At 47.0% G+C, this 26,169-nt stretch overlaps 1 protein-coding gene across 2 annotated transcripts; it reads right to left on the bottom strand.

Annotated features, from left to right (window-relative positions):
- Positions 1 to 714: 714 nt before the first annotated feature.
- On the bottom strand, positions 715 to 24,610 carry HDC (histidine decarboxylase). Of its 2 annotated transcripts, XM_080808635.1 has the most exons (12): positions 24,536 to 24,610; positions 21,826 to 21,998; positions 18,103 to 18,216; positions 17,016 to 17,138; positions 14,528 to 14,662; positions 14,130 to 14,273; positions 13,166 to 13,232; positions 12,179 to 12,341; positions 11,997 to 12,087; positions 7,616 to 7,714; positions 2,214 to 2,315; positions 715 to 2,070 (listed from the first exon to the last, which is right to left on the bottom strand). In XM_080808635.1, exons 1-12 carry the CDS (start codon positions 24,564 to 24,566, stop codon positions 1,321 to 1,323), a joined length of 1,992 nt encoding a protein of 663 aa, XP_080664761.1. In that variant the 5' UTR covers positions 24,567 to 24,610; the 3' UTR covers positions 715 to 1,320. The 2 variants fall into 2 exon arrangements, with proteins under 2 accessions (XP_080664761.1, XP_080664762.1); XM_080808636.1 differs by lacking the exon at positions 7,616 to 7,714.
- Positions 24,611 to 26,169: the final 1,559 nt, after the last annotated feature.

Genomic DNA, 26,169 nt, shown 5'->3' on the forward strand with positions numbered 1-26,169 from the left:
AGGCTCCTCCAAGCCATCTTGGCAACCAGGCCTCAACCTTGCCTACAAAGACATGAACAAACACTAACATGGGCTCTAACAGCTCAAGGCCACAACCCTAGGATAACTCTGGCTCCCCTTAAAGTACCTGCCTGTGAAAAATCACGGCTTCCAGAAAGTATATTCTGTTGGTTCCACCCAACACTTGAAGATGGGCCTGTTTCCCAACCCGTGTGGGAGATAGGAGCCTAACTTCAACAAGCACTAGTTAGCAAACCCAGATGGATTTCACACAGACCCATGTCCTTTTCCTGCTTTTTGTCATTTTTTACGTCCCTGACTCTACTGCTTGCCTCTTTCCCTACCCCCTCATCGTCCCTGTAAAATGCCCAGTCACCTCTAAGTCAAAGTTGAGTCTACTTTATCCTGGATGCTTTTCCCTACTGCAATAATATATTACTAATTGAAATCTGTCCTTACCACTTTAACTAATGTCCAGCTTTGTTTGTCTTTGACACTGTTAACTCAGTTCAGAACGATCTCAATTAGGAGGAAACAGGTTTTGACCTATGAACTAACTGGACAAGCTGCCTTGGGAGCATAGCTTTTATTTGACAACAGGGTCCAGAAAGAGAGAAAATGTACAAGTTCCAAATCTAAAGAGGGAACCTTGAAATGTACTGAAGCACTGGGGGGTCCTGCTGGACCGTGAGCTTCTGATGAGCTATGGCACGATGGAAATAGCATGGGCTTTATTGAAGACAAGGAGACCTGGCTTTGCCCATTTACAAGCTTTTGTGACCTGGGGCCTCCGTCTCCTCATTTATAAACTGTGAGTCACAGTGCCTGACTCAGACGGCTTGCCTTCTTCATATCAAGTGCTCCTCCAAAGTCATTCTTTCGGAGTTAAATCCACATCTTCAACAGCCCGAAAAGTAGACTCCGTAAGCACATACATTAAGGCTCCAGGATGAGCTCTGATGAATTAGCCAATGTCTCAGTGGTCAATTAAGTCACACAGGATATTTTTTCAGGGACAAGTACAATTTATTTCTACATTGTATCTCATATCACAAGCTGAACCACAGAAGGTGCCTGTCAGTACCCTTCCTGGAGTCCTTTTGCTCTGACCAGATGTCTGGGACCTTCTGTACCATGCTGGGTTAAGCTCCCCTTCCTATCCTATCATGGGTCATGAACCTCTGTGAGAATCTGATAAAACGATGGGCTCTCTCTTAAGAAAAATGCACATACACATAAGCACACAAATTCAGCATATAATTTTGAAGGGCTCAGCAATTGCCTGAAACACGTTCTTGGATTCTGGCTGAAACCCCTGGTCTAAACCATCGCCTGCAGAGGGCAACAGGGTAACTGGAGCCCACACTGAGAGCTACATTCAGGAAAGCTTGGGACACTGTAAAACTTAATGAGTTTTTTGAAGGCACTTTTCTTCAGCATCATCATCTCTTCTGGGAACCTAGAGAAGATTCTGGCCCTAGAGGAGCCACCATTCTTCACGGAGCCATCCGTGGGCAGTGGCTTCTGAACACTCACAGGCATGCTGTTGCAACTGAAGGAACGCACTGCCTTCTTCTTATTTTGCACGGACAAGTAATTGAACAGGAAGGAGGACAGCTTGTGCTTGGTGGCCTCTGGAGCCTCTTCAGAAAAGCAGTCATCATCAAGTGGATCCAGGAGGGTTTCAAGATGGCAGCTGTCTTCCCTTTTCATAGGACTGGCTCCTACACGCTGAGGCTGCTTGATGATCTTCCTGGCCTGCGCTGGGTCAGAGCCCACCCCATTGGAAGACTGAAGGGACATTCCATTGGCCAAGGTTCTGGGGCCTGTGGTTTGGGGGATGAGGTTCCCAACCTGAGGGCTAGGTTGGGAAGTACAGTGCTGACTCAGGACGAGAGTAGCAGCGTCTTGAATGAGATTCCAGTCTCCCAGGATGTCCTCTCTGGTGGTGAACTGGGATGTCACAGTGAAACGGATGATCAGTTTGTCCTGGATAGTGGCCGGGATGAGGAAGAGACGGCCAGCTTTAGCTATTTCCTTTAATACACTTTCTGTGAGACAATTAGGACCCTGTTTAAAAAATAAAGAGAAATGACATCTATGTCACGTCCCCCTAAGCATCCCCAGAAGCCCAGTATTTATAGATCCAAGAGGCTGAACAACCATCAACTAACATAATTATAAGCCATGGGATACGGCATTACTGGCATTACCTTTAGACGAAAAACCACCAGGCCAAGGTGCCTCTTGGCAGGAATTTCAAAGAAAGGGTCATTCCTGACCAGAGACTCAAAATATTTTGCCATTTCAGTGCCCTAAAATCATAAATATAGAGAGAACTGAGATTAATAATCAGGAAAGGGACAATTCCACATAAAGTTTCACACTGCTAAATGGGTTTAAACATGACACCTTTGAGCCACAGAGTTCTGAATGGCTTCTGCCTGATTTTCTCCATTTGATGTAGCTCATATTCCAAGCTGGGAAACCTCCTGTGAGCAATGTCCTATGGCTTGTCATCATCAGATCCACCTCAGGAACTCATTTCTGAGGGCCCTCTTTCAGCTCAGCCCCAGAGCCAGAAGGCATGTGTTTTGCCATCAGTGAAATATGGCCTCAGATCCTGGGCTTCACGGGTTTCTGACTGGTCAAGGTGGCAAGCGAGGGCCAAAGTCCAGCCCATTGTCTGCATTCCCAGCCAGGTACTTTGTATAGGCTGGACCTGCCCAGAGGAAGAGATTCTTGTTTTCACAGTATGTAGAGGCACCATGAGGGTTCTCAACAGCCCTGTCCTTATCCTAAGCCTACGTCTTTCCCTTGCCTCTCAAACCTTTTCATACCTTCCCTATACCTCACATGCTGTTTCATGACTCCCTCTTTTGTTTTCCCATTCCACAAGGAATATAATTTTTATACATCCTCCCCACATACATCATAGAAAACTCTCAGGGCACCTTGGTGGCTCAGTCCATTGAGCAGCTGCCTTCAGCTCAGGACATGATCTCAGGGTCCTGGGATCGAGCCCCACATCAGTTTCCCTGCTTGGCAGGGAAGACTGCTTCTCCCTCTCCCTCAGTGGTCTTTCTCTCTCTTAAATTAATAAAGAAAATATTTTAGGGGCACCTGGGTGGCTCAGTGGGTTAAAGCCTCTGCCTTCAGCTCAGGTCATGATCCCAGAGTCCTGGGATTGAGCCCCACATCGGGCTCTCTGCTAGCAGGAAGCCTGCTTCCTCCTCTCTCTCTGCCTGCCTCTCTGCCTACTTGTGCTCTCTGTCAAATAAATAAACAAAATCTTAAAAAAATATATTTAAAAAAAAGAAGAAAGAAAGAAAGAAAGAGGGAGGGAAGAAGGAAAGAAGGAAGAAAGGAAGCTCTCTGCACCAGTTTAACAAGCACAGAATTTCTATTTGGGATGAGGGGGAAAGTTCTGGAAATAGTAATGATGGTTGTACATATTGGGAGCACACCTAATGTCACTGAATTGTACACTTAAAAATGGTTAAAATGGGAGTTCCTGGGTGGCTCAGTGGGTTAAAGCCTCTGCCTTCAGCTCAGGTCATGATCCCAGAGTCCTGGGATCAAGCCCCGCATCGGGCTCTCTGCTCAGCATAGAACCTGCTTCCCCCTCTCTCTCTCTCTGCCTGCCTCTCTGCCTACTTGTGATCTCTGTGTGTCAAATAAATAAATAAAATCTTTTTAAAAATGGTTAAAATTGTCAATTTTACATTAGGGATATTTTCCCACAATAAAAAAAATTTAAAACTTTGTACCATATTAATCCTTCATTGAAGTTCATGTCATTTTTTTATTTCCATTTTTTTAAACCTAAGATTATTAACTAAACAAGGACAGGACTTATTTTCTTTCATTTCTAAAAAGTCTCTTCAAGCATCCAGAAGGATCTCAGTAAAATATTTGCTACTTTCTCTCACCTGGTTCTCATTGAATCCCCTGGTTCTCAGACTTGATACTCAATTTCAAGAGAACTCAAAGGATTTTAGCTAATCACACCACTTTTGCCCCAGTTTCTCAATTTCAGACATTACACAATCGGTTATACAACGCATACACTTGGCATACAGACAGTCCATCACTGACTGCACTAGGTCAAGTTTGGTTTTCATAGAACAGTTGATAAAGCTGATATCAAGGGGCACCTGGGTGGTTCAGTTGGTTAAGCGTCTGCCTTCAGCTCAGGTCATGATCCCAGGGTCCTGGGATCAAGCCCCAAGCTGGGCTCCCTGCTCTTCAGGGAGCCTGCTTTTCCCTCTCCTGCTCCCCCTTCTTTGCTTTCTCTCTCTCTCTGTCAAATAAATAAAATTTTTAAAAAAATAAATAAATAAGGGGCGCCTGGGTGGTTCAGTGGGTTAAAGCCTCTGCCTTCGGCTCAGGTTATGATCTCAGGGTCCTGGGATCGAGCCCCATATCGGGCTCTCTGCTCGGCAGGGAGCCTTCTTCCCCCCCCCCACCCCGACCCTGCCTGCCTCTCTGCCTACTTGTGATCGCTGTCTGTCAAGTAAATAAATAAAATCTTTAAATAAATAAATAATAAAATTAAGCTGATATCAAGCAGGATGTGGTCAGGTGAGCCCAGCTGTTATACCAGAAGAAAAAGCAGGAAGGATGTTGGAGGACCTCTCTTTCCTTGAGTACACTGGGGTCTTTCTTTTCTTTCTTTTTAGGTTTTGATCTATTCTAAGCATCTAATCTCAAAGACTTATCATACCTACATGGTCGCATACTTTCTTACTTTCTTTTGCTTCCCCATGTTCACGCCACATCTTGTTCTTCTGTCTTAACTTCTCCATGTTCTAAGAGGGGCTCAGGGAAAGGGACTTCCCCGAGGTACAGGTAGCAGAAGCCAGGTCTCCTGGTCACCAAGTATGTGCCCTTCCCACCATGTTCTGCTTGCTCTCCTACCTCCCAGACTACAATGTAAGCTGCTTGTGACAAGGTAGAAGCAGGGGCCAGGGGAGAGGGGAAAAAGCTCAGTGTCCCTGCCACCAGAAACCACCTTCATGGATGAAGAAAGCATGGCTACTGCCCGTGCCCTGAAACCAATCTAGGTCGACGCGGGCAGACTAGAGCTGCAAGGCCAAATACAGTGTTTTGCTGGAACATAGCCACGCCTATTTTAGGTTTGTATTGTCTACCGTGGCTTTTGTGCTACAGTGTCAGAATTGAAGAGTTGCAACAGAAAGAGTATGGCCCACAAAGCAAAAACAGTTAATGTCTGTCTTTTACAGAAAAAGTTGGCCAATCCCAACTGTAGGTGGTAGGAAATGATGAATGATGATGATGATGATGTTAATGAGAACAGTCATAGGTTATCATTAGAAGAAGGGGGGAAAATGGAGGAGTGGGGAGGGGAAAAAAGAGGCAGAGGCAGAGGAAGGAGGAGGAGGAGGAAAGGAAAGAAAGAATATTCATTGAGTACTTAAATGTGTATTAGGTCCTCTACTAAGGAAGGTTTTTATATGTATTATCATTTAATCATCACCATTAACCTTTGAGAGGTATTATCATTTTCCCCATCTTATAAATCAGGAAGCCAAACACAGAAAGTTTAAGTAATTTGCCCAAGGTCACCAAACAGTAAAGGGTAGAACAGAAAATCAACCCCAGTTTCCATTCTCTAAAGCATTACTGTATCACAGAGAGATACACATTCTCGGTTTTATATAACCTTCAAGAGCTCACATAGTTCAAGATAACCCAAAATTGTGAAGAGAAAAGGCCTTCCACTCTTGAGCAGCGTAATTATCATCTCTGAGCCCCACTTATAATATGGGGCTGGTCAGGGTGCCCACTCCAAGCATTGTTGTAAGAATCTGATGAAACACTAGGAGGTATTTTTAAAATTTAAGACACCATGCAAGTAATAATTATGATCTCAGTCAAGTTGAAGAAATAAAATTAACTCACTACAACTCTGTTTTGGTCTACCCCTTACTGTTGTGGGACATTGGTAACCTGCGAGCTCAGTTTTAAAAGAGTGCTTAAGTAGGTGATCTTAGGAATGCCAAGGAAGCAGTGATCATGACTGTGGCAGACAGAATAGTCAGGAAAGCTCCTGGGAGAAATGAAACACAAGCCTTTAAACAACATTTGGAGAACAGAAAGCAGTCCAGAAGGGCAAAGCACAGGTGAAAGTACAGAGGCAGACTGAGCACCCCAGCTGTAACGGGTCGGTGAGAAGCCTGAGCTGAAATAGAGGCTGCTACCCGGGTCCTTGACAGCCAAGCCCAGAAGTGTGGGTCTAGTGTCGGGAGTCGGGGAACTGATGGGAATTCAGAGCTTTGACTGCAAGAGGAGCATTAGGGGAGTTGGCCAGACCTACACGCTGGATATCCAGTCCTAAGTTGTAAGCAAAGAGCTTTCCTGGTGACTTGTAACCTCCACTGTCTCATTTCCCGGCCACTACCTCCAGTCTCGAGTCTGAGGATCTAGAGACAGGACATAGTGCCTGATGTCCCGCACTACATGCCACATGACAGCCACTTACTGATAAACATCCAGTCACAAACACCTGGATGTTTATTACAAATGTAAAATCACCAACCATAAACCAGCCATGCTTACTGCTTCGACCATTTCATTTGGTTTTGTGTTTATCTCATGAGGAAGAAATTCCCTAAAGGAAGGTGGAAGGGGGAAAGACAAATAGAGTAATAATGACAATGTCTTTGAACTTCCCCATGGCTTTTATCAATGACTTTGCCTTACTCATAGGTACTCAGAGAAATGAGTGAAAAATGCTACCAGGGACCCCTGGGTGACTCAGTTCGTAAAGCAGCTGCCTTCGGCTCAGGTCACGATCCTGAAGTCCATGAACGAGTCCTGCATCGGGCTCCCTGCTCAGCAAGAGAGCCTGCTTCTCCCTCTGACCCTCCCCCCTCATGCTCTCTCTCTCCCCCCCCTTTCTCTCTCATTCTCCCTCTCTCTTAAATAAATAAAATCTTTTTTTTTTAAATGCTACTAGCCAAAATTCTTAGTCAAATCCCACCTCTATCATGAAGAATACAACAGAGAGACAGTGCCTGTCTCACTTACTTCTGGGTTTTATTTCTAGCACAATGATTCTGTTGCTGTTGTTGTTGATTTGGGTTAAAATAAATTGTACCAAATAGACCTTCTGTGAATAGGCACCGATATGATGCAGAGAGGTTTGTTCCAGACTTGGTAGGTCTACATGTCCAAGCCAGAAGAGCCATGTCTCAGACATAACCATAAGGGACACAAATTTTCAGGCTGTTGTGATAATCAGAGTAATTTATAGAAAGATATGTTCCTACCCGGACACAACAAGCTGCCCTTTGATTTATTTTCTTTCTCTCTCTGCAAAACAGGCTCTCAGGCCATCACTCCCTGGTGCATGGTGACTAACAGAAGGAATAATGAGACCTCCTGCAGGGGAGCAGACAGCAGATAGCCCCCCCCCCCCCCCGTGTTGTGTTCCTGCTCAGGGTCCCTCTAGCTAACAAAGAAATGGCTACCCTGAATAATCAAGTCCCAGGAGCCAAGAACAGGCCCAGACACCTGAGCCATACACCGCAGATCCCCTGGGCAGAAGCCAGCCTTCCTCCCCACAAGGACACACAGCAAGACTACATACATGTCTGACGTGCGCTTGAAGATTCTTCACACCAAAGGACCGAATCACGAACCAGAGTTTGATAGAGCGAAACCGGCGGCTCAGGGGGATCTGCCAGTGCTAGAACAAAGGCACAAGGGCAGATGAATACAGGCAAGAACCCTGCTCCCTCACACACTCCTTACCCCGCCTGTCCTGCCCTCTAGGGATAGACGGTGTCACCATGACTCTGGAAGTTGTTGCTAAGAAGAAGCCAAGACTGGTTAACCAAAGGATGTCTGTCACGGGACCAAATCCTGGGGAAGGTGGCCAATAGCTACCCTTATCCAAGAGCATGGCAAGTGGAAACCGAGTCCATGACCCTGAACCAAGGAGAAGCCATTTTGCTTCAAATGCTGCTTTCAACATTTCATCTCAGGCCAAAATTCAAGATGGGGCAATGTATTTTTCTTCTTGAAAAGAACCTAAGTTGCTCAAATTGCAGGGAATAAAGTTCTATTTCTATCACCCCCGCCACACACACACCAAAATGTAAAGAACAGTGGTCAAGGTCTGGGACGCTATAGCCCTGCACACATGGGTTTCTTCTCAGGCTCTGCCAATGCCTGGGTGATGCCCACCCCACCACCCAGTGGGTGGTGATGCCACCCCACTAGCTCTTCATGAGACCGAGAATGAGCAGCACCTCCGATGGAAGTGGCATGAAGGGAATCAATTGCGAAGAGCTTCGCCAGAATTCATCTGCAAGCGGAGGCTATTTAGGTGATAAAAATGCGAGCTACAGATAGATCACAGCAGTCTTTCTACCTAGAGCCCCAATGATCATTATTTAATCTCACTGTCTGGTCACGACTTCTTCCTGGGACACTCCTGTGACATTCCTGTGCCCTCAGGAGCCATGACTCTAGCTTTCAGGTTTCAAATGAGCATCCACATCTGGGCCCCTGAGAAACTAAAATTGACCCTTTGTTCCTGGTAACCAAATGAACAGAGCTTAAAGTTCAAGGCATGGGCACCCTAGATTGAAACATTTTCAAACCAATTTCAAACCGGTTTCACACATCTGGAAACAGACCAAAGGGTTTGGAAAACGCTGACGGTTGCCCTGATGAGTAATGTGTTTTCTAGTGACCTCTTCTTCAAATGCCAGAAAGCTTCACCAAAATTTCTGTTGACTGAAAATAAATATTTGTCCCACTGATATTTATGTACTCATCCACAGGATTGCCAAAACCTTGAAAATGTGCTCACCTTCACCCTTCACATTCACTTCCTGACCTGGGCAGGGGCACTCTCCCTTTGGGGACTCTGCTCCATTGTGGATGGACAATGTTTCTCCTATGTCAAGTACTAAGCCTCTGTTTTCCAGCTTGGGGACTTGTGCTTACCTGCAGAGGGCATCAAAACCTGAGCACAAAATCCCTGGGACAGGGAAAGCAGTCAACTCCATCCCTTATTAGAGGAACACTCTAGGAGAATAACAAAACATGGCTTCCCAAATGATTGGCTACTTTACCTCACCAGCAAATTAAAACGAGAGGCAAAGACTATTTTATTTTTTATTTCTTCACACTCTATTCGTATCCCCGGTTGTTCCTCTTGTCACTATTCCAAAACCAATCCATGCTGACCCAGCGAGATGATATTCTCAGTTAGAGCAGGAAATTTGGACATAGAAAAGGTGACGTGGCACTTCTTGAACTCAAGACATCCCCAAGCCTCCTCTGTGTCCTTCCGAGGCTTTGCAGGTCTCCCCAGCCACAGGCAAGACAATGCCCCATCCACTAGTGGGAGCTTGATGTTAGAAAATGTAGCCCTGATTTTAGGTGGTGCCCGGGCTCAGGGATGAAGTTCCTAAGCCTTCTCTCCCAGGATGCTGCTTATTTCTGGCTCATCTCAAGCATGGCTGGGCTCCTATTTAAAGCTACAGCCACCTGGGGAGAAAGAGCCTGGGTCAGAGCAGAGTGAAGACTTCCAGGATCACAACAGATGAAAGTTTCCATTTTCTAGAAGTTTCTTTGAGACTTGGAAATGGAATCCAGAGATTTAGAGGTAGGGGAAGGAAACGCATAAACCATACCTTCTGGAGAGGGAAATATAAATAATAACCACTGTTAAGAAAAGTAGAATTCAATATTTTTTATAAAATGTTATCTAGAAGAGAAAGAACACGATAAAAATCTCCAAACTGTTGGGAACGAACCACAGAAAGACCTTGGGACACTGGTGGGAACAAACAAACAAACAAAAAAGTAACATGAGATCCAAAATGGAGGAAGGTAAGATAATGCTCTTAAGTGATGATGATCCAAATACACTTATAGGAGAATGAGTATCATTTCCCATTTCACACCCAAGAAAGAAACTTAGAATTATTCCTGAAGAGATCTGCCCCTTGGGATATTGTGGAAATGTTTTTTAATTAAAAAATTGCTGAAGGGTCAAAAAAAAAAAAATTGCTGAAGGGCACCTGGGTGGCTCAGTGGGTTAAGCCGCTGCCTTCGGCTCAGGTCATGATCTCAGGGTCCTGGGATCGAGTCCCACAGTGGGCTCTCTGCTCAGCAGGGAGCTTGCTTCCCTTTCTCTCTCTATCTGCCTGCCTCTCTGTCTACTTGTGATCTCTCTCTGTCAAATAAATAAATAAAATCTTTAAAAAAAAAAATTGCTGAAAACCTACCAGACAGAGCAATGAAGATGGAAGAACCATTATTCGTCTACTTTTATCAGCCTCTCAGGGGGTCTGTAAGCTTATAGACCAACTCCAATCAAAAAAGAAAATATGGCAATGTACATTATAGATGACATTGACAATTTCCCAGTTGGGGGGGGGGGGTACGTGGCAGGGAGGAATCTTGAGTCTGTTATTAGCTGACACCTGATTCCAAAGGGCATTTAAAAAGTGACAGCATCAATTACAGTGTATGCTAGCAAGCATTTTCCTCACTAAAAAATTCTCCTCCTTGAAAAAAGAAGTTTGTATTTGCTGATCATAATGGACTTGACAAATCTGCCGTGAAAAGCCCAAGCTTTTCCTTTGGGGATCCCTTCCCCTCATGAACCTCACCTCTAAAGGTAACCAGAGTCAACCACTTGTGAATAAAGGAAATCTCGATCCCTTTAAAAAAGAAGAAGAAGAAGAAGCAGCCTCAAAAATCTAAAGGAAGCCCGAGCTGGTCTGAGGGAGAATAAGCAATGCAATCAAGAGACGACAGAGCTATTATTTTAGGACAAAAAGGCCAAGACATTTCAGTTGCCCAAGGAGACAAGACAGAACCTTCTCTTTACAGACTGAATCACGGACCTCAGGCACTGTTCTCTCTGCCTCGCTGCTTTAATTCATTTAATCTCATGACAAGCCTTAGAACCCAATACTAGTATCATCATCCTCATTTTACAGATGAGGAACCAAGACAGAGAGGCTAAGTCATTTGACCAAGGTCACACAGGTTAGTAAATGGAGGAACAAGGATTCAAACACAGGCCAGCTGACTTAAGGACCTCAATGCATAACCATTCTCCAGCGAATCTCTGCAGCTTCAAAGAAGAATTTTTAGCAAACCCCTACCATTAATTAATTGCCACATTCCTAGGACTGTGTTAAGTGATCTACGTGTATGTTCCCATTTCACCCTCACAGCCTCTCCGTGCCCATCTTACAGATGAGGAAGCCACAGCTCAGAGAGAGCAGCTAAGTTTCCCAAAGGCCCACAGCTGGGGTAGGATTTCAAACCAAGCTCATCTACTCTGCTCTGCTGCCTCCCCTTGGCCACAGATAAAACGTGTTCACATCTCTGTCTCCTCTACAACTAAAGGAAAGGTTCCTCTTCAAACTGAGGGGTAAATCTCAAGAATTCATTTCCCCAGGAGTTAGTAAGGCTGAGAATGTGGGCAGATTCAAGAGACGGAGGTGCAGCTAGCTGAGGAGGCCACAACTAGTTGGCAAAGCTCAGGAAAGGTGACTGTGCCCCACCCCCTCCCGTGGAGCCTCCCACCGTGATGCAACACCCTGGGGACAAAAGAGGAAGGAGATTCAAGCAAGGAGCCTCTTTCCCTACCCAAGGAGATTCTCCGCCCTACCTTGCTGCTGGGCACTAAGCAGAACAGATTATCCAATCTGGAGACAGAAGGGAATTGACCCACTCGTGGTAGAAGAGGCATCTCTGGGGAGTAAGAAATGCCACGCATATTCAGGAAATGGCCATACTGCCTCAGAGGTTGGTCTCATTTTCTAGGCTTTTTAACAATCTTCCAGGTTTCATTCTATATGCTTAGAAACCCAAGGCATACAGCAACATATTATGGAATGGGCTCACGATATGCCAGTTTCGGACAGAAGCCAACATCAAGGAGACCTTCTGGGGTCAGGTGCAGTCCATCCCAGAGGCCACTTCTGGCCACTCACCATGAAGTCAGTGGCCATGCCTGAGTTGGCATGCCTGAGGTAGATGGGGTTCACGCTGAAGGTCTGCTGCAGCTTGTACTTGTCCTTGACCCTGTGGGTTACCAAGCAGGCATGAGTGGCTGAGGCCTCTCCAGAGGGAGCAAAGCTTTTCCAAGGGCTGGAAGCTTGGCTGCCACACTCACCAGAAGCCAGTACAGTCAAAATGCACCATCATCCACTTGGAAGGATTAAAGGTGAAGGAATCGGCATACTCGATGCCCTTCAGAAACCCCCGGAACTCAGGGCACAGGAAGGCAGTGCCTGCGTAAGCAGCATCGATGTGGAGCCACAGTCCCTCACTGGCACCTGAGGAGGCAAAGGTCGCCTGGCTGGGAGGCAGGACTGGGGGTGGGGGCTTGCCACCAGCCAGCTCAAAGTCATCTCTCGTCTGGTACAGTGGCTGGTGGGCTTCGAGAGAAGAGAAGAAAGGCTGGCCCGCTCTGGCTGGAGGAGCTGGCAAGGCACAGGGAGATGAGGGTGGAGACAGGGGCGGGGGCCTCCTAAGGGAAAAATCCATGGAGTCACAACTGGCCTTTTGCTCTCACTGGCCAGAGTCAGCACTCCCTGGGCATCAACCTAGAAGCTCCTGGCACAGAAAACAACTACCTACTGGCCCGGAGGGCAGGGTTAAGGCATCTGACACAAATGTTCCAGAGGGAGTATCTCTCTCTCTTAGTGAGTTTCTTGTTTGGGGATTTTAAGCAATCCCATTTGGGTTTCTTCTCCACCTATATCTTCCCCCGTGGTTTCCCCCACCCTATCATTTTCCTTTCCTTAGCCTAGAATAGCAAATGTTCCATGGTGCCTCCTTCACCCTGTGTTTCACATATGGCCTACTCTAGGTTTGGACATACACATGAGAGGACAAGAAAACCTGAGACTCTCCCACTGTTGCTTCCTTGAGAGGATGAAGAAAAGGGCTGGGGGGAGTTCTAACCCCTGGTCCACTGCTGGGAAAAGCAGTGCTCTGGCTCCCTTGTGACAGGTGGCTTCTGTGGCTCTTCTTTAGCTCTCTGCACCGACCCAAGAGGGGGAAGATAATGCCACAGAGCTAGTTTCAGGTTCTTGCTCTAAGGGAACATTCTAAAGTTCATGACTTGTCTTCCTAGCCAGACAGGGCAGACACTTACAGATGGGGCCCAGCTCTGACAGGCAGTCAAATGCACAGACCCCAGTGGTCCCCAGTGTTGCACACACCTGAAGAAAAATCAAGGAAGTTAATGGTTAATGTGGGAAGGTGCGCTCATGTGACACAGTTGGCCTGAAAAAAAAAAGACTGAACCACAGTATTATCTATGATACCCATCCCACTGGTACAGCATGTATTTCACATTACACTTTACCATGACCCATAGTAAGAAATACAATTTATATAACAATCTAGTACAGGGGCGCCTGGGTAGCTCAGTGGGTTAAGCCTCTGCCTTCAGCTCAGGTCATGATCTCGGGGTCCTGGGATCGAGCCCCACGTCAGACTCTCCACTCAGCAAGGAGCCTGCTTCCCTTCCTCTCTCTGTGCCTGCCTCTCTGCCTACGTGTGATCTCTGTCTGTCAAATAAATAAATAAAAATCTTTAAAAAAAAAAAAAAATCTAGTACAAATGTGCATTTGAAGGAAAGTTTCACCAAACCATACTACTCTGGTTACAGGAATGCACTCTGGTAGTTTCTATTCTTATTTGTTTCTTGTACGGATTATGACCCACAAAATTTATTTATTTATTTATTTTTTTTTTAATTTGACAGACAGAAATCACAAGTAGGCAGAGAAGCAGGCAGAGAGAGAGAGGAGGAAGCAGGCTCCCTGCTGAGCAGAGAGCCCGTCATGGGGCTCGATCCCAAGACCCTGGGATCATGACCTGAGCCGAAGGCAGAGGCTTTAACCCACTGGAGCCACCCAGGCGCCCCACAAAATTTATTTCTTAACACACCAACGAGCAGCAACTCGTAATTTGTAAAATGTTGTACTTTTTTTTCTTTTTTGCTTTTCTTTCTTTTTTTTTTTTTTCAGCATGTTACTTGCTTAAATTCTGCCCAAATTCCTTCCTCACCCCCAGGTCCTATCATTCTAAGCTAAGAACTCGTTCTGACTTACAAAAACAGGCACCAAGCCCCGTTCCTTGTCCTCCTTGATGGCTTTCTGAAGAGCTTCCCCTCGGAGTGAGAAGTTGTCATCCACAGGCAGAAACTTCATCTTCACCAGGGAAATCAAACCAGCTTTCTCCACTGAGGAGTGAGCCTAGAAGGACCATGGAAACCTGTTAGCCGAGTCCCCCTGAGCTTGCGCAACACCCCAGGAACTGCTGAAGCCAGATTAGGCGAATCAAAAATAACATTTGCTGTGTGTCTTCCCCATGGTTCCTGGAGAGGACCTCTGAGTCCTGCACCGTCCTGAGCTCCAGCCTACTTGTGTCTAGAATAAAATTACTCGAGAACTACGACTCCAGAAGCCAAGCACCGACCTCAGGATTTGGCCTGTAGTGGGCAACTCACCTGGTCAGAGGCATAGGCAATGAGCCGGGCGTTCAGGGAGGACTCGTCTGTCCCAGGTTCAGATGCTTTCATTTCCAGGATTTTGTCCTTTCTTGCTGCCAGCAAGGCGATCAAGGTGGACTCACTCACTGTGCTCTGTAGTGGAAGAAGGATTATCAGTGGCAGCCTCTTCCTCTGGTGCCTGGGCATATTCCCCGGCTCCTGCCTAAAGGGCTGTCCTTTCTCCCGACTCACAGACCTGTCCCACATTCTCCATTCACAGCACCCTGTGCCTCTCCTCCAACTGACCAGGGAAGTAATGAAAGCAAATTTGCACCCAGTACCAACACCTTTATTAGAGAGGCCACAGAGACCAAAAAGAGAATGTTCAGCCTCTGCTAGATAGAAATTTGCCTATAGATATGTTTGCTCCCCATGTAAACTTGCTAAAAATAAAGAGCCTTTAATTTATTCATTTTAGGCATGGAAATAGAGTTTGTTTCTAAAAGGACATTCCTGAGAGAGTGGGTCCTGGTTTAATTTGAGAGGCTGGTCATTCTGGCCTTGGCTCTGTTGCCAATGGTTCCTGTGATCTCAGGCTAACACTGCCCCTCTGGGAGACTCTTTTCCATTTATAAAATGAAAAGCATCCCTTCCACTTGCCTCCCAGAGTGGGAGTACTGATTATCCAAATGAAGGCTGGATAGGATTTTGTTCTGGCCATGTCTGTGGGCATCCTGTGGGCCCCTCAGCAATCTCACAGAATTCTTAAAGGTTTCTCATCATTCATTCACTCGGTCTTTGGTGTCTTTTCTTCTTGAACTCTTCCTACCGCTATAGCTCCCTGCTAAAAAGACCTAGCAGAAGGTGTTAATAGCAGAATAGTAGTGAGAATAACAGTGCTACCTTCCATCTACATAGCTCTCCAGGGTTTACAAAATGTTCTGTCATCCCACTGGCTCCTCAATAAACCGCTCTGAGGTGCTTGTGATTCCCATCTACAGACGAGGACAGCAACGCTCAGAGATGTCACAGGACTGAACCAAGTTCGCAGGGCAGATGATACAGGAGCAAGCGTCCCTTCGATGTAGAGGAGTGTGTGTTTAAATCCTTTCTTTCACTTATCAGCCAATCAACTGGGGCAGGCTTTCAACCTCCCTGAGCTCCAGTGCTCTTATCTCAAAGATTGGTGATGATACTATCTACCTACAGAGTCCTTGAGATAATTAAATGAAAAGCAAAGTCACATACAGCAGACATTTAGCATGTCCCCCAGATACACTGTCTGAAGTTGTAACTATCTCCACACAACCCAGAAGGTCCACAGCATGCAGCAATTTTCCTTTAGTCTCGTTGCAAGACTGCAGAGAAAGAGCGAGTCACTGAGCTAGCAATGAGTCCAGCAAACTGTCCAGGTCTCATCCCAGAGCAGCATGGCTATTTTTATTTTAAAGGAGGTCTCACTTAGGGACATCTGGGTGGCTCAGTCAGTTAAGCATCTGCCTTCAGCTCAGGTCATGATCCCAGAGTCCCAGAGCCTGCTTCTCCCTCTCTCACTCCCTCTGCTTGTGCTCTCTCTCTCTCTCAGTGTCAAATAAATAAATAAAATCTTTAAAAGAAGAAGGAGGAAGAGGGGGAGGGGGAGGGGAGGAGGAGGAAGGGGAGGAGGGGGAGAAGAAGAGGAGGAAGAGGAGGAAGAAAAAGGGCTCACTGAACGTTCATATCCACTCTCTGAGGAAAATACTGTTGCTATATTATTTGTTATTATTATCTCTATCTTATAGTTTAGAAAACCAGGAAAATTGTGTATTAGAGTAGAAGTCAAGAATTGATGGGTTCTCAAAGGTCTCACAACCAAGCCCTCATAAATGTAGAGGATTTCTAGATGCAGAAGTACTCAGCAGTATGCACAGTCTATGCGAGACACCCAGCAAGCTATACCATATGGATGGCTCTTAACAATACAAGAAATCTTTGAGGAACTATCATTTGACAGATACCCAAATGATAGGGCTGTAGGATAAGATAAATCAATTTATGGGGCTCATTTTTCTCACTGCCCAGGGTCTCCTGGACCCAGGAGGGAGGGCAGGAAGTCTCTACTTGCCTTCTCTTTTCCTTTCCCCATAAGGTGTTAAATGAAACAAGGAAGGGGAGGGGTCGGGTGAGAAACAAAGACACCTGAATCCAGCAATACTGGAAATGTGATCATGGGTGGACTTCTGAATCTTTTTCGAAGAAAATAGGGAAAAAGGAAGAGTGGAGGTGGCAGCGTCTGTGGGAGTGGTGACCGCGGCGGAGGCGGCGGCTCTGATAGCAGACTGGGCAGTTGTGACGGCCATCAGGATAATGACGACGGTTAAGGGCAAGGGGATGATGGCAGTGATATTGGTGGAGGGGGTGACGCGGGGGGACCTCTGTGGAAAATAGGAGATGGCCCTCTGTGGGGTTCAGCTTATCTTTCACTCATCTGCCCCCAAGCTGGGAGGAGCTCTGCCAAGGTAGGAACCTGCAAGACGCCTCCTCCCTGGCTGCCGGGGTGGTGGTGCAGAAAGTGCTCCGGGAGTCCCAGCATTTTCGCCAGCCAGTCCATGACGTTCATCTCCAACTCCGTGCATGCAGGGCTGGAGGCCTGTGAGAGAGAAAGCAGCTTCGTCCAGAAATTCCCAGGACACCAAGATTGCACCCCTCCCCCTGCCCCATCAGCCCCAGAAACACATGTCTCTGCCCTGGCCCTCCCTGGTCCCCATGCTATCAGTGGGAACCTGACCTATCTTCCCCCTGGAGAAGGGCTCAGTGTCAGGCCCTATGCCCCATTCTCACCCCATCCTCTGCCAAACTGCAGGGGGGAAAAGACATAGGGCTTTGGATAGCTGCCCCACCGCAACCAGCAGGAGTCTTTCCTAACTCCCGCAGTTCTATGGAGAAACAGCCCTAGAAATGATGGCTTGCATTTGGCTTCCCTAGTCCCTAAAATACCCAGCTGAGCATCCTGAAGGCCAAGGACAAGCTTTAGGACTAAGAAAGAAAGCACTCCTTCCTAGAAAAGATAGCAGCTCCCCTCAGCCTCCGCTCCCAGCCGTTCCTTCCCCCTGACACACCCTCTAACAGTTCAGGCTTAAAATATAAATCTGTTCTTGGAGGCTTCTGGCACAATTTAAAGCTGCTCAGTCCTTAGGGAATTATTAAGGGGAGCCTGAGGATAGAATCTAAACCCTCACAGACAAGAGCGCAGAGGAAGTTGTACCCACAGGCGCCAAAGTGCCTACTGAGGATCACAAACTGTGGCAATAACCAGATCTCAGTACAAATGTCATCTCTGTCTCTATGCACTGTGTGATCCTGGGGAGGTGAAGTTATCCAAGCCTCAATTTCTTTATCTACAAAAAAATGGACCACTACTCATGATTCCCTAGGGTTAGAGGATAAGATGAGATAGTTTCTATAAAGTTCAAGCTCAAAGAATGTAGCCATTGTTCATATTTAACTTAGAACCCCCATTCAGAGATCAGGACAAGATATGCCTGCCCCAGCATGTCACTTTCTGCTACATGTCCAGCAGCCACCAGTTAACAGCTATGGCCATGGTTACTCACCCAGGTGAATCCCAAGCAGTTGATGGCATCGGCCAGCATGTCCCCCAGCAGCGATGGCCAAGAGGTGAGGGCTGGGTAGTAGGCGTGCATGTGGGGGCTTTGCCAGTGTACCACCTGGAGGGACAGCATGTCCATGTGTGGCACCAGGAGGCATGTCTGGGAGGCTTCCCTCTACCAGAGACCTTCCCTGGCCACTCTAGAGATGGGCTGACACTTGTAAGACAGTCAAGTAAATGACACAACTCCATAAAAACAAAACATATTCATGGTGTTCTTGCCACCCACCCCCATTTCCCATCTTCTATGCTGTTTCATCAGTGGAGCCTGTGTATGTATGCCAAGACCAGAAGGGAATATGCAAAATGAAAATCAGTATAGTAATTAGAGTTGTGGATTTTGGAGAGTGCTCATGTTAGTCTCCACTGCTTTTCCCCCATGCCATTCCTGCCCAGAAATAAAAGGAAGAGGAGACTATGAGCTCCAGAAGAAGAGGTTGCTTGTCCCATCCAGTTTCTTGCAAAAAGCGTCCATTGTCTTGTGGGTCTCCAAGCTCTCTGGGCACACAGCTCCTGCAGAGAGGGTCAGTGTGAATGGATTCAAAGCTGTCCTTCATTTCCCAGTGAGGTTGGGGAAGAGAGAAAAGGGCAGGGAACTGCCAGCTCACAGGCCTGGGACCCCCACCTCCAAGTTAAGCCCTGGGCCCACAGTCAGACTGAAGAACCAGGTGAAAGCAGAAGCCAGGTGGACAGAAAGGGCCCCACCATAACAGGCTCGTTGGCCTCATTAATTATCTAATCTGGCTTCATCTCCCTGTTGATGAAGATGCCCTGTTCATTTCTGCATTCATGCTTTTGAACAATGCTGTATCTCCTGACAAGCAGGCCCATCCCATACTGATAGGACCTTCCAAAACCTGCTAATTCCTAAAAAGCTACAAAATACTCATTTCCTCCACAAACCCTCTCCCAGTTCCCCAGCCCCTCTGAACTTTTCTTTGAACCCATGGAACCCTGTCATTCTAGATGTCCAATCCTACTGAGAACTCATTAGTCAACATCTTAGTGTATCAATATTTAGTGTGCAGAAATTCTTGTAATCCCTCATTGGCAAGGACAGTGTCCTAGAAAGTGTGTGTGGTAGAAGGAGCGTAATATTCAAGTCCAAGGACACAGGTTCCAGTCCTACCTTTGTCCCTAACCAGCTGTGTAGGTTTATCGTGAAGCTAATGAACTTAAGCTCCAAGGTCCCATGTTGGTATGGGTCTTTTTGAGAAAGATACTTAATTTTATTTTCTTACAAGGGATCTCAAAATTTATATATGATGCAGATCCCATTAAAAACAGGATACTCCTCTGCACCTTTCTTAATCTTAGTTTCCCATCATAAAATAAATCCAGGAAAATAAATGTTTCCTGGGGTTGTCATGTGGACCAGTCTGGGAGGAAATTTGCAAAATGTAAAGCACTAATGTTAATGGTGAGTTAATCACATGGTGATAGACACATCCTATAATCTGACTTGACTCTTAGATAATCAGACCTCTTCCTCTGATTTTCGCTAGGCGAAATGTGTGGAAGGTAACAACGGTATCTTCCATTTTCCCATGCTTCATCTTATTTAATTCTCACAGTACCCATGAGATAAGTTCTCCCATTACCCCCATTTCACAGAGGAGAATCAGGGCCAGCTAGTGCAAAGCAGCATCCCCATGATCACGCACACCTCACAGGGACAGATGACAGTGCCAAGACAGAAACCCAGAGCTGTCTGCCCCCAGGACCCAAGCTCCTGAGCAAGAAGACATCCTCCTGCCTTCTCTCCCTGTGCTGCTCTCTCTCCCCCATGAATCGCAGAGGAGGTTTTTCTAACCAGAGTCAGAAATAAAGCAGAAGGGAATTTCATCTCTTGGTGTCTAGGAGATGGCAGGGAGGGAAAAATCAGTCCAGTCTTCAATGAGGTGCTGGTCAACATGAGAAAGCAAAGGGCCAACCGATCTCAGGCCGTCTCTCAGAGGCGTTGGAAGACTGGGCCCTCTTTATCGGTGTCCTTAGTGACAGTATTTTGGAAACTCCAAAGAAGGGCTTCCATCCCCTAACCCTATCAAGAGACAATTATCTGTTCTTGCAAGATAAATATGATAAGATAAGCCAGAGGAACCCTTATCAAGAACAGACAGAACTCTCCTTCCAGAAATGAGCCTCTCTGACCACACCCCCAGCAACTGCTGGAATTGCAATCAATGAATCAGCTCACTTCCGCCTCCTCTGACAGTTGCTCTCAGCCTCACTACCAAATTACAGTTGGTCCCTCAACAGATTACATTTTACAGAATGAAATCCATGAGATAATCTTATCGGGGCACTAGCCTCCTGGGTAAAGCTTTACGATATGGAAATTTTCAAAAGATGCTTGTGAAATAGGCTGAGTGGTCAGAGAGAGGTGAGTAATTGGCTTTGTTCAAACTTGCCAACCGATACGGCTGCACAAACCTATTCTGAGTTTGGATAACTTGTCATCCCTGCCTCCGGGCATATTTCGGTCCCATCTGAAGCTTTTAGGGGATGATGGAAGCAAATCCCAAGTCAGTCCTGAGAGGTCTCTGAACACACGCGGTTCAGGACACCAATCCCCCAAGGAGACAGAGTGAAGGCAACAGCCTGTGTGTTGGCGTTCCACTGAAGGGTGGCGCCTGGGTGCACAGGGTCAGGCTGGAGCACTCAGTCAGGGCAGATGATCAGTGTAGGAGAAGGAGCCTGTGGAATGAGACTGGCTCAGGGCTAAAATCTTGGATCCACCAGCCTACAAATTCTTTAACTTTGAGAAAACAATTAACATCCCCGAGCCTCAGTTTCTTCATTTGTGAAACAGGGAGTATAGGATCACTATAGGATAGAACAAGCTAGCCTGCAACGTGGCTCGTCCAGGGCCCAGCGTGTGACACGGCGCTCAGTAAAAGGCAGCCCTTCTGAGGGAGGAGGACTGGTGTTCTCACTTTTAGCATGAACACATTGGCACAGCTCCTTGCCCCTGGTGGCCAGGGACAGCATACCAGCCCACAGAGGTCACAGCTCAAGCAACAGCTGGTCTCTGTCTGCTCCCTGGCCCCACCAGTGCTGTTACCAGGCCGGACTCTTTGTCACAGGGAGTACAGATGATTCAGGGAAAGCTCCTTTCTACTCTTGAAAAGCAGCTCAAGCGTGAGACCTCCCCTTGGTGGGGAAGGACACCGTTCACGCCTCTGGGAGGAGAGAGGAGGGGGTGACAGGTCTCACTCAGCTCCCTGGGCCTCTCTAGGTGACAATCAGGGCACCCTCAGGGAGGGTGTCGTCTCTGCCTCCTTCCCTCTCTTCAGCCAGTCTCTGCATTCTGTGGGACTTCCAGGGACTGTCTCCAGCCTCCTCTCTCTGCCTTGCTCTCCACACTGGCCTTTCCCCTCAAGCCCAATTTTCATTCTTACCTCATCCCAATCAATTTCCATGCATCCGTCAAACGAGCCCCTGGGGTGACGTGCTAACGCCCTCTGGCCTCCCATCCAGCCCCACAGGGCAGCCCTGGCATCAGAAACCTAAGTTTGAAGTCTTGGCCCTCTACATGCCCACACAACAGGCTGGCACGTTGGTGCCCAAGTGGCAGGCTGACCCATGGCAGGCCTCTCTTCAGGCCTACTGCCCACCCTCCACTGCCCCGAAACCCAGAATCGCCCTTGTGGTGACTGTATCTCACCCCAGGCATGATGATTCGCTCGATATCCCCAAAGATGCTGTCCCAGCTGTCAGGCTCTTCGGGCGCACTCTCAGGCAGCTGGGCTCGCAGGTAACCAGGCTGGACGTCCGGAGTCACACGCCGCTCCCGCACAGTGCTCAGGTACTGACAGATGTAATCCACCATCTCTTTTCCTACAAGAGAGGAGGAGACAGCCACCTCATGTCCCCCAACTGGGCCTGGCCAATCCATGTCCCACCCCCTCGGGTCAGGAACAAGAGATCCAGTGAAGAAGGAGGTGGATTCGTGGGCTGATGGGGAGAAGGCCTGATCCCTAGCATCAGCCGTGTCTTCAGAATTTAAAAATAAGTGAGGGTGGCGGTGCTCAGTCAGTAGAGTATGCGACTTTTGATCTCAAGGTTGTGGGTTCTAGTCCAGTGTTCGTTGGGGGTAGAGATTACTTTAAAAAAAAAATGGGTGAGGGGTTGCCAGTTAGGCTATGAGCTCTTGGTTTCAGTTCAGGTTATGATCTGAGGGTCATGGGATTGAGCCTTGCATCAGACGCCAATCAGTTGGCTTGGGACTCTTTCCCTCTCCCCATCTTCCTCCCCACGCAACACACCTCCCCAACTCCCTCTCGCTCCTTCTCTCTCAAATAAATTAATAAATCTTTTTTTTTTTAATGCATGAAAAAATAAGTGAGGGCATGAGTGACTGGGGGGGGTGTGTGTGTGAGTGAACAAATGAACAAGAGAGAAAATCATGAACTATAAAACTCAAGCACTAAAGTAAAATACTTACTTTTCCTCCCCTTTCCCTTATCCATATCAACTTTGACTCTCTCTCTTACCTTTCTTTTCTTCTCCAAATCAGAACATCTCATTAATTCTCTACCTTACAGGTGTAGTAGAAACTCTGTAGCTCTTTCTGTCCAAAAACTGTTACACACACACACACACACACTATACTCTTCGTTAGCACAGAAGCTAAGCTCCCCTGCCAGGTTCTGACACAAGCTGAAAAATCTACTTACTCACTATTCCCATTGGACCAGTAATTTCTCACTTTTGGACCCCATGGACTTCTTTGAAAATCTGATGAAAACTATGGGCTTGCACACACACACACACACACACACACACAGGGAAAAAAACGGTGTATAATTTCTGAGGTTCATGAAGTCCCTAAAGCACAACCATAGACCCAGACCAGGAACTCTGCACTAGCCTGAAGTTCTGGGGAAAAGCAATGTCTTTTTGTTTATTTGTGTCAAGTGTTAAATTCCTGCTAGTTGGCATATAGTGTACTATTCGTTTGGGGAGTATGCAAGACCAGGTCTTAATAACTCAGTTTCCCTCCCTCTGTTTGCACCAATACCTCAATGCTTAGGACATTTCTTAGATGCTTAAAAAAAAAAATCAAATGAATGAACAAATACATAAGGAAGAAAAATAACCAACCCAAATACTCTGAACCGCCTCTAAATTATTTACTTTTTTTCTCCCCTTTCATTTCTCCAGGACAGGGCTTCAGTCTTCGGATAGAGTGCCTGTGTCTCTCCCTCCCTCTAAGTCTCTCTGTCTCTCTCTCTCTGCTTCTCTCCCTTTCTGCGTCTGTGCATTCATCTCTCTCTCTCCCTGTCTCTCTCAATATCTATAATCGCTTCTTAGTATTCCTTAGGCTTTTCTTCCCCTGCAAAAAAATAAAATAAGATAAAACAGAGAGAAGAAGGAACCTGATTTCTTGCCTCTGCACCAGCTCACACAAGATTCTCATGAGCAGGACCAAACTCAGAAATAAACTGTGAAAGGGACAAAGAGAGATTTGAACACCCTTCCCTCTCCTCCAATCCTCCCACAGCCAATGCCTCTCATGACTGCAGGAGCACCCCAGCAGGGCTCTAGAACACTGGACCTAGCCCATCACTGGTCCAGGAGCAACAGGAAATGTAATTGTGCTCTACACAGAGCCTGGATGCCCGTGAGAACCTGCTTGTGGCTCTTGGGAAGCCCGGGGAATAAGCGAGTGCAGGCTTGACTGCAAAGACTGCTAGCTACTTACTGAGTTAGGTGCGGATGGAGGAGAGAGGAAAAGCTGGACCTAACATGGGACAATACCTTAAGACAAAGAAATTTCAGGCAACATAACTTATCACTGGGAGGGAGGATATAAAAAGTCCAAACGAGAAAAATTAGAAGCCGCTACCTCCTGCCCTCTTAAGGAGCAATGCCGGGAAAACAGCCTAACCATTTGGATTCTCCCATTCCTCAAGGCTTACGATATAGTAGCTGCTCACTAAATACTCATGAAACAAAGGACTAAGTGAAAGAAGAGCACTGACAGAGTCACACATAGAGACATGAATATACAGAAAAGATTTTTGCAGTGACTACAGAACACTTGGAGAAATTTTTTTCTGCTTCAGAATGTGAATAATCCCCTTTCCCTATTAAGTGGATCAGGAATCCAAATCCTCTCTTTGTGAGAAAGGGGACAGGACAACTGAAACATGGGAGAGTGGGAGAAGGACAGGGAGAGGGAGAATGAAAGAGAGGTTGAGAAAGTTTTCAATTCTGGGGTCCCGCAGTCCTTCCTCAGGAAAAATTCTGTGGAAACCAACTCTCAGAGGGCTATTCTACTGCTCCAGTCAAATGACAGCCCCCCGCCCCCCCAGGCTAAGGGCAGACCACCAGCCCTGTTCCTGGAGAGCAACAGGGATGCCCCCCCTCACCTCTCTCTCTGTACTCCTCGGGCTCCATCATCTCCCTGGGGCTGCGGCTACTGCTGCGGCTGCGGCTGCGTTGCCTTCTCACAGACAGACTCAAAGGAGGTGGAGGATGTACTCCTGGGCAGCCAGTGTGGGACCTTTATTTAAAGGGTTCCCCCTCCTTCCACTTTAGCCCCACCCTTCAAAGGCCCTTCCTCTAGGCTTCATGAACCCCACCCCTTTTTTCCCCAATTCTGATCAAGAGATCGAGGATAAAAGGCCCTTCTAAATTAAACAGTGCACTTAGCAACCCAAACCTCCAGGCAGCCTTTCCACCCCCGACCTCAGACCGCAGAACCCACCCCTCACCCCCCCTACCCCGCCTTGGATAGAGCTCAGGCTCCGTAGCCAAGAACAAAGCCAAGGGTATGCAGAGTAAGTGGCCGGAATGATGGGTATTATGCCTGCTATTGCTTCTCTCTCAGCAGCAGGGAGGGAGGGAGGGACAGGCACTTAGAGAGCCGTGGCCCTGCTGGCCACAGGGTGCTCAGGGACACGCAGATGCTATCAGGTAACACAGTGAATTTTCTAAATTACTACATAACAACTTACTGTTGTAGAGAGATGAGAAAACACAGATAAGCAAAAAGAATAAAAATGGAAACATCATCCAGACTTCATTGCTTTTAGCATTTGAAAGGATGAATGTGTGTGTGTGTGTGTGTGAGAGAGAGAGAGAGAGAGAGAGAGAAAGGGCATGCAGACACTACTGTGAGGAGGACAACATAACTTGGAACCTCCTTCTGAGGAGAAAGGGGTCATCAAATGCCTGCTCTGGTTTCTCTTCAGATGGCATAAATCTCTTGCCTTTTGCTAAAGATTTCTGTGGAGACAGAAAAAGTAAAAAGTGATCAAATGCAGGGAGCCTGGGGGGTCAGTCGGTGAAGCTCTGGACTCTTGGTTTGGACTTAGGTCATGATCTCAGGGTTGAGAGATGGAGCCGCATGCCAGGCTCTGGGTTTACCGGGGAGTCGGCTGAGATAGTATCTCTCCCTCTGCCTCTGCCCCCTTCCCTGTGCTCCCCCCCGCTCTCTCTCTCAGATAAATATATTTTTTAAGTGATTAAATGCTTTCAAATTGCCAAATAGAAGTTTTTGTTTCTAATCTTCATCTTTCTTATCCACTTGATGGTATTGGACATCAATATTGGACATCAATACCATCTACTACTTCCTTGTCCTTGAGGCATACAACCTCTCGGGGCTTTCCGGAAATGGCCTGTCACACCCTCCCTTCTACCTCTCTGCTGTCCTCTCGGATCAGGTTGTAGACGTTGGCATGCTCCAGGGCACTGCCCTACTCTCAACTTTTTCCCTAGGTGGCCTTATCTGTTTTCGTGGCTTAAATGTTACCTCTGTGATATCCACATAGATACAGAGCCCATGTCAAATTTATACCCAGTTTCTAAGCTCCAAAATCTCTTATCCAACTGCCTCCCTGGCCATCCGTCTGCATGGTGTCAACAGATTCTGTATGGGAGGAAAAGCTTCTCCCTGGCAGCCTTCTTGCTATATCCTCCCCTGGCGAGGAAAGAGAGCTCTAGTCTCCTCCTCTTCTCTGAGACCCCAATCCCTTTATGAAGGCTCTACCCTCCAGAA

The sequence above is a fragment of the Martes martes genome, assembly GCF_963455335.1.
Source record: "Martes martes genome assembly, chromosome: 7".
NCBI classification, from domain to species: Eukaryota; Metazoa; Chordata; class Mammalia; order Carnivora; family Mustelidae; genus Martes; species Martes martes.

What these genes read in the sequence shown, in the direction of transcription:
- HDC (XM_080808635.1), bottom strand. Translation starts at nt 24,566, where the DNA reads ATGATGGAGCCCGAGGAGTACAGAGAGAGAG. An exon ending in GTCAGAGCTGGGCCCCATCT is followed by an intron (nt 12,342 to 13,165) that starts GTAAGTGTCTGC and finishes TTGCCTCCTCAG; the next exon opens with GTGCCAGTGAGGGACTGTGG. An exon ending in TTCAAGCGCACGTCAGACAT is followed by an intron (nt 2,316 to 7,615) that starts GTATGTAGTCTT and finishes TTATGATTTTAG; the next exon opens with GGCACTGAAATGGCAAAATA.